This window comes from Carcharodon carcharias, chromosome 8, assembly GCF_017639515.1.
Source record: "Carcharodon carcharias isolate sCarCar2 chromosome 8, sCarCar2.pri, whole genome shotgun sequence".
NCBI classification, from domain to species: Eukaryota; Metazoa; Chordata; class Chondrichthyes; order Lamniformes; family Lamnidae; genus Carcharodon; species Carcharodon carcharias.
Genome location: NC_054474.1, coordinates 28454276 through 28471073, shown reverse-complemented (window position 1 = coordinate 28471073; position 16798 = coordinate 28454276). Strand labels below are relative to the sequence as shown.

Below are 16798 nucleotides of genomic sequence, written 5' to 3'. Positions count from 1 at the left end.
CATCTGTCCATGGATTAATTTCCCCCTCCCCCCCACATCTAGCCCTACTGGCTGGATTTTTAAAAACTGGGACCCTTGACAGATAATGGGAAAACTGCCCAGACTGCTGAAATCCAAATTTTGCATTCCACCAAATGGGGTGAAGACAAACACTCAACCCCCTCAGGAGCATGAAAGCCCCCATCCGCTGTCCATTCACACCGTCCTAAGAGTGTTCAAATGATTCTGAGATGAGACATCTAAGTGCAATTACCTGTTCTGAAACAATAACTTCAGCAGGCAAGAACTAATATAATTTCTCTGGAACATGCAACAAGCAAAGTACTTCAAGGGCCTTACCAAGCAAGAGAGAGAGAAAAAAATAGACAATGCTGTACTGAACACAGGCTGATTGAAGCTATGCACCCTTTCTCTCTCTCTCTTGGAAGTGCTGTGCCCGATTTGCAAAGCAATCATACTGAGATGAAAAACCGACTGTGAACCAAGATCTTTTCAAAAAATGTGGAAATCTGCTCCATTCAATTACACCCAGGAGAGCAGCTGAACAGAATGGCCGCAACATTGAACCACCGCATCAAGACCAGTCAAGGAACAGCTAATCGTGTACTCCTTTGTTTTATCTTTCACAAACTGTAAAAAAAAATCCTATAAGCCTGACCTCTTACTCTGCCATCTGTACTGGTGCATTTGTGTGGGCCCAGATGAACGTGTGTGACCATATAAATGGTGGTTGTGTTTTACCAAGTTTCTGTTTTGTTCAGGAAATAATTTCAATAAACTTATCTTGTTCTTTGTTGAACCTAAAAAAACCTGTCGGAATAACTCTTTACAACTTCGGAGCATAAATAGTGGGACTCTAACAGAATTGGCAAAGTACATCCTCTCTAGGTTCACTAAAGACCCTGTAACAATCAAACCTGGAGTGGGAGAATAGAGGAGTCATTTCACCCCTCCTCACGTGGTCATAACACTCCACATCACTTAACTTTCCTGGCCAATAATCTATTGCTAAAGTTGCTTGTGGTTAAAAGCCATGAGAACTGAGAGACTTGATGAATTGTTTCCCTTGTGACTTCTATTTATTTATTTTTATTCATTCATGGGATGTGAGCGTTGCTGGCTGGGCCAGCATTTATTACCCATCCGTAGTTGCCCTTGAGAAGATGATGGTGAGCTGCCTTCTTGAACCGCTGTAGTCCATGTGGTGTAGGTACACCCTTTGCGGACAATAGGAAGTTTCTTGTCTGTTGTTAGCATCTTCCTCCTTTTTGTTCTTTGCCTCACCCCCCCCAGTTCAATGGCATAAGATTGTGAGATCTCCATATGAAAAACATTAAACATCCAATCCTCACTGTGTGGTATTTACTTCAAAGGTAATAGAATGGACTGGGCAATATTTATATAATAAAAATAATTCATAACTTTTTATAAAATTTAAGGCAATTATAACAGCAACTTTTTGAAAATAGGAACAGCAGCATGCCATTCAGCCCCTCAAACACATCATAAGATTATATCGGACCATGACTGTTATGTAACCAAACTCAATTTACCTGACTTTTCTCCATAACCTTTGCTGCTGTTACCTTACAAAAATTGATTGATCAGAGCTTTGAAAATTGGACAATTCATCTTATTTAGGGATTGAGTATTAAATTTTAAACAGAGGATTGAAATGATTACTGACAACTGAAAATAAGACCCTTTTTTCATCGAGTGAAGGACAAACTACACCTCTGGAAACTGGGTCAGGGATAAATAAGGTCTCTATCTCTCTCTGTCTCTCTTGCAAAAGTCAATGTGATTACTTATTGAGTGATGCAAATGAAAGAAATTTGGTGTTAGCAAGCTACAGAAACACTAATATTCAAGATCCAATGCCACTGGCTATAGTTAGCATTACATCCAGAACTGGAGGTGAAACATTAATTCACAAACATTATCCTTGCCATGTTGAGCAACTACTAATGGGTGATTTGAACCTCAGTGTATAAGGGATCATAGATTTCAGACTTTGTTCCGATACTGGGGCCACAAAATTCATCTGCATACAAAGGCCCACCCGGCTTTCTAGTGGGCAGGTGCAGTCTTTTTCTCTAAGGATGTGCATGCACAAGTTGAGTTGGCACTGATGTTACGCCAGGATCCCAAATTTAAACAACGCAGGTCCTGGCCTTGCCCGTGTTGTTCAGCAATGATAAAAGAAGTGTGAAGTAACAATATAAGCCCTGCAGTAGCATTATTTAAAGGGTTTGGCACCCTAATTGCAGCTAAGTTAGTTTTTTGGAACTTTTTCTATTGTAAAATGTCTGAAAGTACTCTGCAGTGTTTTTGGAAGTGTCTTGGTAAGTTCCTGCATTGGCTAGAGAGTATTGCCTCATCCTCATAGAAGGATAGAGATACCTGCTCACACAAAGGCTGAGTGCATCTGGGTTTGCAACATAATAGGGAGATGGAGCAGAATCTGTGCACCATGTCTTCAGCCAAGTTGGAGCCGGGCTCCTTCATGCTCCTTGACTGTGACAGCAGAGGCTGTCTGGTAGGCCAGCCAACAAACCCAGCATTGTGGTGCGCATGCCCGTTCAGCACGCTCCTGTACGCCACTCCATTAAAGTTCCCATCTGAGCCCTCTGCCACCTCACCCTCTAGTGAGCTGCCAAATAAGCTATCCTTTATCCCTGGCCCAGCTGCAGCCACTCATGCCTGGTGACTCACCACATGCCAATTCCAATTCTATACTAACCTCCAAGATATTTGCAGGTCCAATATGGAACTAGTGGCTGTGAGTGACAGATCAAGTGACAGGGTCTCTTCATCAGTTCTGTTTGCTTCTCTTCCCACTTCTTGGGGTTCCCAGGACTGGGAAGGTAGGTGGCTGAAAGCAGGGACTCAGAAGGCTGTTATGATGAAAAGTCATCAATATGAAACCTTAACTCTGTTTCTCTCTCCACAGATGCTGCCAGATCGGCTAAGTATTTCCAGCATTTTTTGTTTTTATCTCAGGAGAAGGTTGTTGTGAAAGAAGGGGCTTGGGGTAGGAAACAGGAGGTCCATAGCCACACTATATCAGCTGGTTTGTCACAACAAAGAGTGAGCTTGGAGTTGAGAAGGGGCAAAGCATAGGAAGACACTGTCATCTTCAATGTTCTCAATGATGCTGGATGCCAAAGGCTCCATCGCATTCAGCCCCAAGCTGAGGCTGAGAACCATCTCCTCCGTTGGGCTCAGGAGATGCAGGTGTCCTTGTTCTTTGCTCATCTGCTCTGCTCCTTACTGTTGTAAGCCACCTAGTTCAACAAGCGGAAGGTGGGAGGGGGGCGGGGGGTGGAGAAGAATGTCAGTGATTGTGTAGCTCTGTGATTGGATGATGTACCTGCCATAATTGAATAGCTGGAATAACGTGGAACTAACAAGCGGTGGGTGTGGGGCTGGCTGCACTGGTAGCTCTGTGAATGCAAGGTGGAAAATCTGCATGTTAAGCCTGAAAACTGAGTGCCAGGGAGCACTATTGGGTAAGTGATGAGGGTGTTGTGCATTGAGCAGTGTCAGAGGTTGCTGGTGTAGTGGACAGTGAAAATGCATTCACTGACTTTGACCACCTGTGTGAGGTCATTAAATCTCTTGTGGTGTTGTTGTGAGGTCCTCGAGTCCAGAATCCAGGCATTGACCTTACTCATGCTCCCCACTCCCTTCTGAGGGTGGTCCTTGGGGGTCTCCTGGCCCGCTATGGGACCATGGCATCTCTCTTCATTCACACCTCTGTTGATAATGCCTCCAACATTGCATCCATTACCTGTCTTTTCTGGTGTTCTGTTTCCAATAATTTGCATTGCAGCAATCTTTTTTGTGCAGCATCCATTTAAGTGACAGGCTGCCTTTAAGAAAGAGCAGGTTGCCTGTAGCACGTGATTGACAAACAATGCTGCTGTGGCCTCCTGCTGTGTGCATGGCTCACTGGCAGCATTAAGAGGCAGTGATCAGTATTGAGGTGCACCAGCTAATGCCACAATTTAGATGAGGGCATATGAATTTTGCAGGCTGAACAGACATGGACACATCACCAATTGCGACCCCAGTGCCCAAAAATTGAAGAAATCAAATTTCTAGCCCTCGCTCTTAATTTCCACCTCATTTTTTGAAGATGGTGTCACATATGAGACTAAATATTTTACAGAAAAGTGCAGCACTATGGAATTCTTCCTAATTTTTACCCCTTCCCAGCCAAGCTACACTGGGACTCGTTTTAAAGTTATTATCATTGCCACAGCTGAATTTTCATTAAAGTGTTGCTTGAGACTCCATTGCCATGGGTCCCGATATGCTCTGTCTCCTCTTTTCTCTTCAGTTTGGAATTGAAGCTGAGATCTCTTGCGGGATCTACTGGATTCCCATGTGACACTGGGAGATCCTACCTCCTTGGCTCATTTTGCACCTAATTTAGTACTGGAGGCTAACATGCCAGTGAGATGAGACACACCAAGCACTTGATGGGCACATGTGCACTCCACCAGATGACCTGAACCCCTGAAGAACAGGCCAACTTTTAAAAATTGTACATTTTCTGATTGGCCATCTTTACATGGGAATGGAGGTGGGTGGGGTTGGTGGTGCGGAGTAGGGAAACGTGGTTACATGAAGCAAGCAGGTGTCAGGGAAGGACCTGCCTTGGCATTTGTGCCCACCTGCCCAGTACAAAGTAGATTCACCCCACCACCACCACCCCCGGCATCCCAAATCCTGGTTAGGTTAATGTCAGACATCACTGGTGGAAACAATCCCAGGATCACGGACTAAAGAATTTCAAGACTGTAGCATCAAAGTGGACAAGAGTAACTATCTGTGTTCAATTATGAGGGATAGTTAAAAAAGTAGCTAAACCTAGTGAGTATTGTTGTAGACTTCATCTCTTTAAAATAACCCCTAATTTTTACTGATGTCACTGAGCTACATCTTAAGGCATCCCCTGATACAAAGGCAACACCATACCAAATGTTCTTTAATTCTTTAAGGTGTAAATTAAATCCTGGGTTTTGAAGTTAGATGGTAGGATAATTTGATACTGAGAATGTAGTCTCCTGCTTATTGGAAATAGATATCTCAAGAGTAGCAGTACATGTTGGTTAGCACTATTTCAGGCACCTAAAGAAGCTGGTAATCTCTTGGATAAGGATGAACAGCACCACAGAAGCACTAGTTTTTAAAACAAATGTGGGGGGGATGGTGGAGACAGAAAAAAACACACAGAATGTTCCTGTTAATAGAAAATGCAGAATAGATTGTGGCAGTTTTCAGGGTGTAGAAATATGGTACAGGATTTTCTTGTAGGCTTCTGAACTCTGCCTGAGTCAGTTTCAAATATGGGTTAGAAGTGCATACTGTATGGGAAACAGTCACTCACTTGTGATTTTCCCTGAATTGGCTCATTAGTGGCCAGAGGGCAGGTTCGATGTCCATTTAAGGTCAGTGGGCAGGCTCTCAAGGCTAGAGGGCTAACAGGCCTTTCAGGTTAAAAGCAGTGGTAGGATTCCATGGTAGCTTATAGGGAGAGAGAGGCCATCCCAAAATAGAGGCACACCCTCTCCAATTTTTTTAAAATTTGAAGTTATTACAAACAGCCAGCAGCTCTTTTATCGTATCCCCATGAAATAGTTCCAAATTATAGCTTTATTGGAAAAGGAAACTTTTGAACAGAGGAGATATTTATGCTCTAGGTTTTATATATATTAGGAAGCCCATACACTGAACGCCAGTTCTACTCACCTAATACAGCAGTGTTGAAGGAGATCAGTTCCTTTTCCTTCCCATCATTGTAGAAAGCAAGATGCCATGTTCCTGAATCCAAGTACTGAACAAATGCAGCTTCATTGATGACTAAGGTCTGGATGCTTCTCCGCTCACGTGGTGACTCCATCATGCTCCACTTCTCCTTGCCATCAAGACGCTCCATGAAATCGTACTGGGAGCAGAAACATAAACAATTGCAATGTAAAATCTACTTTAAATCAACTCAGATTTACCTTCATAAATGTGATAATCCTCTTAACAATCATTTTAATTGAAGAGTTGTAGCTGAAGGAAGCTATTGAACTATAATCAGCTAGCAATCTCTTAACTCTCTTCTAATTCTGCTTTAGAACCGCTAAGTAATTACTTCATAATTTCCAGAGTGTTTGCATCCAATTAATCCGATGATTATCACTTGATAATCAGAGTGATTGTGTTCTATTATTAATCATTCTATGTAGATATCATTATGCTTTAACCACATAAATTCTGATCTTGTACGATAGTATAAAATGGGTATTGGTAAATCCACAGCCCATTGTACATGTCGGTAGATTTTATTTCCATTGAAGTTTCTTACCATTAATGGTAATTTTTATTGGTAAACAAGGGAAATAAAGCTGCACTACTACTGTGAAAATGATCAAGAAACAACAGCCACCTGGAAGTACTCAAGATTAGAATACTGCCTTACGAAAATAGCTTTTACTTAAATACCTCTCAGGAGACATTCATGTTCAATGAATTACTTTTAAAAATGCAGTTACTGCTCATTTGGCAAACACACAGCTAATTTTTGCACAGCAAGGTACCTCAAGTGCCAAATGAGGGCAAGGACACCAGGAGGACTCCCTAACATTCTTTGACCAGTACCATAATACCTTTTGCATTCACCAGAACAAGTTCAATGCCTTAATCCAAAGAACAGCATCTCCATCAATGCAACACTTACTATACTGAAGCCAGCCTGGATTATGTGCACAAATCATGTATTGGAGTTTGAACAGCAATAATTTGCATTTATATGGTGCCTTTGCTGTAATCAAAATGTCCCAAGATACTTCACAAGAGTATTATTGAACAAAATCTGATACCCACAATTTCCTGACTCAGAAGGGAAATGGTTACCAATTGTACAAGTTAACCCCAGATAATATATAATAATGGTTATCCCCCTGCAGATCTTGTGACAGTATTATTCCACGGCAATAAGAACACAGTTAGGTCTCTTGCTTTTTATTCAGTGTGGTAGCACTGTTTATATTTTATTCAAACCATTAGTATGCATTACAAAAATGACAGATGACAGAGAGATACTGTGAAGCTATTATTTAATCATAGACTTCAGATGATATCCACAACCTACTCAAGTTTTCCTCTCAACTTTTAAAACCATCTGGATCCCTAGAAAAAATACCAACTGTAATAATCATTCATATTTCATATTTATTTCTAAATTTCACATGATACTTGTTATAATACAATCGTGTACTCAGTGATAATTAGTTAGGAAGGCATTGAAGGGAAACCAAAGGGATCCCTACAGACAGGGACAGAAAAAATAGAACAAAGCAGTTGTTGTACTCCTTTCACTCCTACAGCCACCTGGGTGAGATGAAGGGTAAGAAAGAGAACATGCATTTATATAGTGCCATTTTTGACCTAAAGATGTCCTAAAACACTTTCCAATCAATGAAGTAATTTTGAATTATAGTCACGGTCATGATGCAGTGAAACGCAACAGCCAATTTGCACATGATAAGATCCCACAGAGAACAATGTGATAATGACCAGATAATCTGTTTTTGTGATGTTGAATGAAGGATAAATATTGGCCAGGACACCAAGGAGAGCTCTGCTGTTTTTTCTTCAAAATAGTGGCATCAGATCCAAGAGGATAAACAATGTCTTAGTTTAGCACCTCATCTTAAGATGGTACCTCTGACAGTGCAGCACTGCCTTAGTACTGCGCTGGAGTGTCAGTCTTAGTTACTTGCTCAAGTCCCTGGAGTTGGATTTTGAACCCACAGTCTTTTGACTCTGAACCAAGAGTGCTGCCACTAATACCTACGTGATTAGGTCAGACAAAGAATTAAACCTGGGGCTTTTATAGAACATCATATTTACAGCATATAAGCAGGCCATTTAGACTTATAGCTCTATACCCCAGACAAGCCTCCTATCATTCTATTTACGACATCTTACCCTTTTGAAATACTCTTCAATTTCTTTCACGCTCATTTAGTTTTCGAGCTTCCCCTTAAATGTATCAATGGTCTGAATTTTTCCCATGTTGGGCGGGCTCAGCGGGAGCAGTCAGGCGGGGCAGTCCGGCAGCTGACCGCCACCTACGATCGGCTCCGCACCGCGATTTCATGCGAGCAAGCCAATTAAGGCCTGCCCTGTGTGGATCACAATCAGTAGCACTCAGTGCTACCTATGCAGGCCGGGGGAGGAAGGGGGGGTCTGGTGTAGCGTGCAGGTAGTGCATGCGTGCGAAAGACCACTTCAATCTCCCTGAGGCATGGAGCTGTCTCAGGGAGATTGAGGCGCTTTGTAAAAAAAATTATTAAATACAATAAAAATTCAAAGAAACATGCCCCCCTGATGTGACTGTGTCACATGAGATGGGACATGTTTTTAATTTCAAAGAAAAGTTTTTGTTTAACTTGTAATAACTTTAGGAAACCTCGTCCCGCTTGTGGGTGACGTTTACTAAAAAATGTAAATGCCGCTTCGCCTTTTTGCCGCTGCCAACTGTAAGGTTAGACGGGCAGCGTAAAATTCAAGTTAATTAGGTCCTTAATGGCCTTAATTGGCCTTTCAATTATCGACGGACGCGCATGCGCCCACCCAAATGAAATATCGCGATGATGTGTGGTGACATTGACACACGCCCAATGTCATCGCACGCCATTTTACCCTCCGGCGTGTTGGGCATGCCAAATGTAAAATTCCGGCCTATGCATCTGTGCTATTTACCTCAAGTACTCCATGTAGTAGAGAGTTCCACATTCTCATCAGTCTCTGAGTAGATGTGTTTCTCTTGAATTCCTTGGATTTATTTGGAACCATCTTATATTTATGGCCCTGGTTTTGGATTTACTCACAAACGGAAACATCTTCTCTATGTCAACCCTATCAACCTCCTTCATTATTTTAAAGACCTCTTTATGCCTTAGCCTTCTCTTTTCCTATTAGAAAGTCCATGGTAGTCAATAGAGCAGCCTGACTATCTGATAAGAAGAATCCAATCCCACCAATTTGTTGTACTGTGGTGTGACTGCACTATGCTGACACTGTCTAAATTTTATTTCCTCCTGCAGCCCATTTTACAGGTTCTCCTCAATTACCTCCTGAATTCTCTCAACATCTCTCAGCCTATAAGGCCCAAAACACAGAGGGGATGGAAGGAAGTGAATATGGTCTTATATTAACTTTAACAAAAGAAAATAATGCGGAGGAATTTGTGACAAGGGATTAAGAAATATGTAGTAGAGTTTGAGAAGCTGGTGGTCCATTATTAGAAATGTTTGTTGGAGATGACACACCTCTTTCACACATTTCTGGCCTGAAGAGGTAGTCTGGATTGAAAGAGAAGGCCCCTTCCACCGGAGGTATGGGATTCATCACAATTTAACTCATAAGAAATATTCTATATTTCTAGTATCCATGAGATGTGATGGGTCACTTTAAATTTGGTTACTTAAGGCTTGTTTCCTGGTTGGGAAGATGCACATTAAAGTGTGATTAGCAAAATGTCACTTCAAAGGCATTGGCAGGGAAATTGGACCCTGTTTGTCAATTTTGTTGGGATGTGATAAGAGGAAAAATGTAATAATTTTGCAGAGTCATGTTCTACATTCAAAGGGCGCCTAATGTCCGACCATACATCAAGTCCAGCAATACTCAGGCTACCTAAAACAAATATTAGGCACCTCATTTATGTTAATGGGTGGTTTAACACCTGTTTCAGAACCCCTCTCCTAAATTGGTCAGGGCTGAATGGAGCATGTGCTGGGCATGCTTTGCTCAGGCTTCCCCTGCATTTTCTGAGGTGTAATCAGGGCTTCCAACAAAAAAGCATTGTTTATTTTTTCTAAACTTATCTTCATGTGGATCCAGGAGGTACACCACTCCAGGCACCTTCTAGCCCCCCAGCTCCTGTTCTTCCCCCCACCTCAGCTCCCCACACTCCCAGGCTTTCGAAGGCTGTTGCCACTGGCAAGCTTCCACTGGAGGTGTGGCAGACACCTGCAGTTCATTGCAGATATGCTGATGAAGTCTGAGATACAGTTTCAGGTGACAGCCTGGGACCCCTGCTTTATAGAATGTACTCCTCATGTATAAAACATTACAGGCCTGACAACATACCAAAACAAATTTCTAGGTCGTTACTTCTCGGTGAATAAATTGTGTTGGTAAAGCATGTAGACAAATCCAAACTCAGGCTACATACTCAAATTAATGTGAAGTACCTGGCAACACATGCAAATGGACTAGGGTGTTGCGCAGGGGAAAATTTAGGAAACTATTGCATGAATTTGTTAAACTTGATTCAACTGTACAAGGTACCTTTTTAGTTTTCCTGTACCCTAGTTTTCAGCTACAAAGGAGATGAGAAGTTTATCACAGACAGAATAATCCAAGTTCACGCAGTATATCAATATAATGTAGCTCTTGTGCAGATGGTCTCATGAGCATTGTGGGCCATTACAAACAGCCAAGTGTAAAAACTATAGTAAAGAAAGGAAAATATTGATGTTTCAGACATTGGCCTTTGTCAGGACTGGAATCAATTCTGACAAAGTGCTATGCTTGTAATGTCACTATTTCCTTTCTTTACAAATACTACTTGACTGGTTCCAGCATTTTCTATTTTATTTCAGTTTTCCAGCATCTACATTATGCTGTTTTTCTTAACAAAAAATAAAATTTACAATCTAGGGTTAGTATTATCAGGAGGATTAGGGAAGAGTCATCCTTTTTTTAAAAATGTTGTGCCAAAGGAAGGAGGGTGAGCTAAAAGTTCTGCAAAAGCTGTTTAGGTTGCGATATAGTCTATTGTGACTGTTTATTTGTTATTTCCATTAAACTTGTTTGGTTGTTTATAATCTAATCCATCTCATCACTTGTTTATTCTTCTGCTCCCTAAAACCTACAAACTACAAAGGAAAACCCAAAGATGTTTTATAAATACTAAAAGAGCAAGAGGATAACTAAGGGAAGTGTATGACTGATTTGAGACCAAAAAGGTAACTTATTTGTGCAGAAGTGAAAGACGTGGGCCTGGTTCTTAATGAACACTTTGCATCTGTTTGCACAAAAAGCGAGGGATATAGCAGACATTGTAATTAAGGAGGAAGAATGCGAAATATTGTACGAGATAAACAGAGTGAGGGAGGACGTATTACGGTGCTTAGCATCCATGAAAGTAGATAAATCACCAGGCCTGGGTGAAATATATCCCAGGCTGCTAAGTGAAGCAAGGCAAGAAATAGCAGAGGCTCTATCATTTTCTAATCCTCTGGCTACAGGCAGGGTGCAGGGAGACTGCTAACATCATAATGTTATTCAAAAAGGGAGAAAGGGTGAGCTTGAGTAATTATAGGTCAGTCAGCCTAACCTCGGTGGTGGCCAACTTATTGGAAAAAATTCTGAGAGAAAATATAAGTTTTCACTTAGAATGGTGCTGATTAATCAAGGACAGTCAGCATGGATTTCAGTCTGGCTAACTAGATTGAATTTTTTGTGGAGGCAACAAGGAGGTTTAATGAGCATATTTGATGTAGTCTACATGAATTTTAGCAAGGCTTTTTTTCAAGACCAATCAGTATATTAACAGCTCATGGGGTCTGAGGGAAAATGGTAAGTTGGATCAAAAATTGGCTCAGTAGCAGGAGCAAAGGGTTATGGTCAACAGGTGTTTTTGTGACTGGAAGGCTGTTTCTTGCAGGCTTTTGCAGGGCTCAGTACTAAGACCCTTGCTGTTTGTGAAATGTGTCAATTGTTTAGGCTTAAATGTTGGAGGGGGTGGACATGATAAAGAAGCTGGAAGACCCCCTATTTGCCCTCCAGCCTCCAAAGCCCACTCGTCATGGACAGCGAGTGTGCCGTTTTGTCCATTCCTTTGAAAATCCTGTGATAAAAACAAAAAACTGCGGATGCTGGAAATCCAAAACAAAAACAGAATTACCTGGAAAAACTCAGCAGGTCTGGCAGCATCAGCGGAGAAGAAAAGAGTTGATGTTTCGAGTCCTCATGACCCTTCGACAGAATTGCTGTCAGTGTTCACTGTCGAGGGTTACACTCGCACATGAAGAATGTCACCTCAAAGCACCAGAGGAGTTCCAGCAGATGTGGACCAGTGCCTCAGCAGGAGTTAGTGCTTTATAGAAGTGTGGAGAAGATCAAGGGCTTAGATATACAATAGGCTTTCCAGACTGCAGTATTAGCATGATCAACAACCAAAACCAGATTATCTGGTCACTATCACACAACCGTTTGTGGTGGCTTACTGTGCATGAATTTGCTGCTGCATATCTATAGTACAATGGATGTCAAAAGTGCTTCCTTAGCTGTAAAGTGCTTTGGGATGTCCTGAGGCGAAGCAAGGTGTTATGTAAATGCAAGTCTATCTTTTTTACTGTAAAGTGTTCAAAAACACTTTCTATTGTTTTGATTAAAACATTTTGTTTTGCCTCCCTCCCCAAGTTTACAAATCTCTCCTTGGGCTGACACTCCTAGAAACCATAGAAAAGTTACATTGCAGGGAGAGGACATTCAGCCCATCGTGTCTGCAACCAGCCAAAAACAGAAAAAAAGAAACTAGCCTCTCATTTTAATCTCACGTTCCAGGACCTGGTCCATAGCCTGCCTTGCAGGTTACAGCAATTCAGATGCAGATCCAGGTACCTTTTAAATGAGTTGAGCGTTTCAGCCTCAACCAACAATTCAGGCAGTGAATTCCGGACCCCACCACCCTCTGGGTGAAAAATATGTTCCTCAGGTCCTCTAATCCTTCCACCAATCACCTTAAATCTCTTCCCCCGATAATTGACCCCACAGTTAGGGGAAACAAATCTTTCCTGTCTACCCGATCTAGGCCCCTCCCTTGTACACCTCCCTTAGCCTCTCGGTTCTAAGGAAAACAACCTTAGCCTATCCAATCTCTCCTCATAGTTGCCTGGCAACATTCCTGTAAATCCCCTCTGTACTCTCTCCAGAGCAGTTATGTCCTTCCTGTAATGTGGTGGCCAGAACTGTACACAAAATTCCATCTGTGGCCTGGCCAGCATTTTATTCAGTTCCATCATTACATCCCTGCTTTTGTATTCAATACCTCACCCAATAAAAAAAGCATTCCATGTGTTTTCTTGACCACCTTGTCCAGCTGCCCTGTCCCTTCAAGGACATGTGGACATGCATTCCAAGGTCTCTCATTTCCTCAACCCCTCTCAATAACTTCCCAGTTATTGAGTATTCCCTTGCTTTTTTGCCCTCCTCAAACGCAGTACCTCACACTTTTTCAGATTGAATTCCATTTGCCACTTCTCTGTCCACTCAACCAAACCATTGATATCATTCTAGAGACAACAGCTATCATCTTCACTATCAACCACACGACCAACTTTTGTGTCATCTGCAAATTTTCTAATCATGCCTCCCACATTTAAGTCTAAATCATTAATATATACAACAAACAGCAAGGGCCCCAACACAGCCCTGTGGAACACCAGTGGAAGCCGTTTTCCATTCACAAAAACATCCATCGACTATTACCTTCTGTTTCCTGTCACTGAGCCAATTTTGGATTCAACCTGCCACCTTCCCCTGTACCCCATGAGATCTCACATTCCTGACTAGTCTGCCATGTGGGACCTTGCCAAATGCCTTACTGAAATCCATGTAAACAACGGGCAGAATCGCGATTTCACATTGACGGGCCAATTATTGGTCAGCCAGCGTGAAAGGGGCACTGAAATGCTCAGTGCTGCTGGGATAAGGACGCAACAAGGGCAGGGCACTGATGTAAGCATGGGTGTGGTGGAGCGTGGAATAATAGCTTCCTAAAGGCAGAAAGCTGCCTCCGGGAGCTGAAGAATTTAAAATTAATGATGAAAGATTTCAAAATGCAGAAAAAGATATCCATGCATCAGAATCAGTCACCTGAACATATAAATGTTGAAAATTATGTCCTTACAGTTTTATTTTATTTTTTATTTAATAACGGAAACCTCATCCCACCCGTAATGAGATTTCCTGAAAAATGCACAAGCCATCTGGCCTATCTGTCTGCCCGCCAACCATAACACTGGATGGGTAACGAGAAATCTCTGTTAATTGCGCCGTTAATGGGCTTAATTGTCCTCTTAATTGTTGGCAGGCGTGCCTACGGGTTTAGCGCGTGCCCACCGACTGAAATATCCCGCGAGTGCGCGATGACTTCGGGATGCTCGCCTGACATCATCACGCGCTATTTCATGCTCGAGCAGGTCGGGCACACACCTACATGCTCAGCAAAAAATTCTGCCCGACATCCACTGCACTACCCTCATCAATCCTCCTTATTACTTGCTCAAAAAAATTCTATTAAGTTAGTAAGTTACGATCTTCCCCTAACAAAACCATGCTGGCTATCCCTGATCAACCTGTGTCTTTCTAGATGACAGTTTATCCTGTCTCTCACAATTGTTTCCAATAATTTGCACACCACCGAAGTCAGACTGACCGGCTTATAATTTTCTGGCCTATCCCTCGCACCATTTTAAAATAATGATACAACGTTTGCAGACCTTCAATCCTCTGGGACCTCGCCTGTATCTATTGAGTATTGGAAAATGATCCTCACTTTAGCATTTGCTATTTCCTCCCTGGCCTCCTTCAACAGCCTGGGATACAATCCATCTGGCCCTGGTGATTTATCCACCTTCAAGGGTGCCAGTCTTTCCAGTACTCCCTCTCTCACTATGTTTATTGTATCTAATATTTCACAATCTGCCTCTTTAACTAGAATGTCTGCATCATCCCTCTCCTTAGTGATGGCAGAAACAAAGTACTCTGCCCACATCTACATCAATCCACACATTACCACGTACATTTCTGATAGGCCCTATCTTTTCATTAGTTATTCTCTTGTTCTTAAAGTACTGGTAAAATATCTTAGGATTTTCTTTGATTTTACCTGCCAATACTTTTTTGCATCCTTCCTTTACTTTGCTAATTTCTATTTTTACTTCACCCCTATACTTTCTATACTCCTCTAGGCTTTCTACAGTATTAGATCTTTTGTGACTGTCATAAGCTTTCTTTTTCTACTTTAACTTGACTTGTATGCTTCTGAATAACCAGGGGGCTCTAGATTTGGCAGTACCACCCTTTTTGTTTGTGGGGACATGTCTACACTGTGCCCATAGAATCTCACCTCTGATTGCCTCCCACTGATTTGATACAGCTTTTCCTTCTAATAGCTGTATCCAGTCCACTTTTGCCAGGTCGCCTCTCAGCTTTGTAAAATTTGTCTTCCCCCAGTTTAGAACTTTTACTCCAGTTCTATCTTTGTCTTTTTCCACAATGATGCTAAATCTAACTATATTTTTGTCACTATCTCCAAAATGGTCCCCCACTGCTACTTCATCCACTTGCCCAGCTTCATTTCCTAAGACTAAATTGAGAATTGATTGCACCACCTCTCATTGGGCTTGCTCCATGCTGGTTAAAAAATTTCTCTTGACTGCAGTTCAAGAATTTTGCACCTTCAGTGCCTTTCACATTCATCGTATTCCAATTGATATTAGGGTTGTTGAAGTGCCCAGTGATTACTGCCCTATTGTTTTTGCACTCAGAAATCTGTCTACATATTTGCTCTTCTAACTCCCTTCCACTATTTGGGGGTCTATACTACACTTCTAGCAGTGTGGTTGACCCTTGTTTATTTCTGAGCTCAACCCATATGACCTAATTTGATGCTTCATTTAGTATATCATTGCTCCTCACAGCTGCAATTGTTTCTTTAACCAGTATTGTACACCCCCAACATTTTTATCCTCCTCCCTATCCTGCCTGAAAACTCTATACCCAGGCATGTTCAGCTGTAATCTTTGCCCCTCCTTAAGTCAAGTTTCCATTATGGCAATGATATTGTGCTTCCATATGTCTATCTGTGCCCTCAGCTCATCAGCTTTATTTACTACGCTTCTTGCATTTACATATATACCTTTTAACACTGCCAAATTCCTGTGCTGTACACTTTTTAACCTGTGCTGCCTCTTTCAGAGTCACTCACTAATTCTCCATCTCCTGTTCCCTGCTCTGAATTTGTTCTCAGGTTCCCGTCGCCCTTGCCAATCTAGTTTAAATTCCCCACAGCAGAACTAGCAAATCTCCCTGCGAGCATATTCATTCTAGTCCTGTTCAGGCGTAGACTGTTCGGCTTGGACAGGTCCCCCCTTCCCCAGAACCAGTCCCAAAGCCTCAGAAATCTTTTGCTCTCCCTCCTACACCAGCTTTCCAGCCACGTGTTCAATCATTCAATTTTCATATTTCTATACTTGCTTGCACGTGGGACTGGGAGTAATCCTGAGATTACTGCTTTAGAAGTCCTGCTTTTCAATCTCCTCCCTAGCTCCCTAAAGTCTGATTTCAGGACCTCATCACCTTTCTTACCTAAGTCATTGCCACCAAGGTGGACTTTGACCTCTGGCTGATCACCCTCCCCCAGAAGAATGTCCTGCAGCCGCTCCGTAACATCCTTGACCCTGGCACCAGGGAGGCAGCATACCATCCTGGAGTCACGTCTATGGCTACAGAAACACCTGTCTGTTCCCCTAACTAATGAATCTCCTATTAATTCTGCTCTTTACCCCTTCTTTCTCCCCTCTTGTACAGCAGAGCTGCCTGTGGCATCACAAACTTGGATCTGACTGCACTCCTTCGAGGAACCAACGCCCTTACTGGTATCCAAAATGGAAAACCAATTGGTGAGCAGGACCCCAGGGGATTCTTACATTACTTG

The 16798-nt window shown here is 42.2% G+C and overlaps 1 protein-coding gene across 3 annotated transcripts in view; it reads right to left on the bottom strand.

The window, feature by feature from the left end:
- LOC121280981 (teneurin-2-like) overlaps window positions 1-16798 on the bottom strand; it is a 787212-nt gene that overhangs the window by 170031 nt on the left and 600383 nt on the right. For all 3 annotated transcript variants that reach the window (XM_041193486.1, XM_041193489.1, XM_041193487.1), the window contains one exon: window positions 5761-5956. In XM_041193486.1, coding sequence (XP_041049420.1) covers window positions 5761-5956 — 196 coding nt within the window. The remainder of the gene's footprint in view (window positions 1-5760; window positions 5957-16798) is intronic.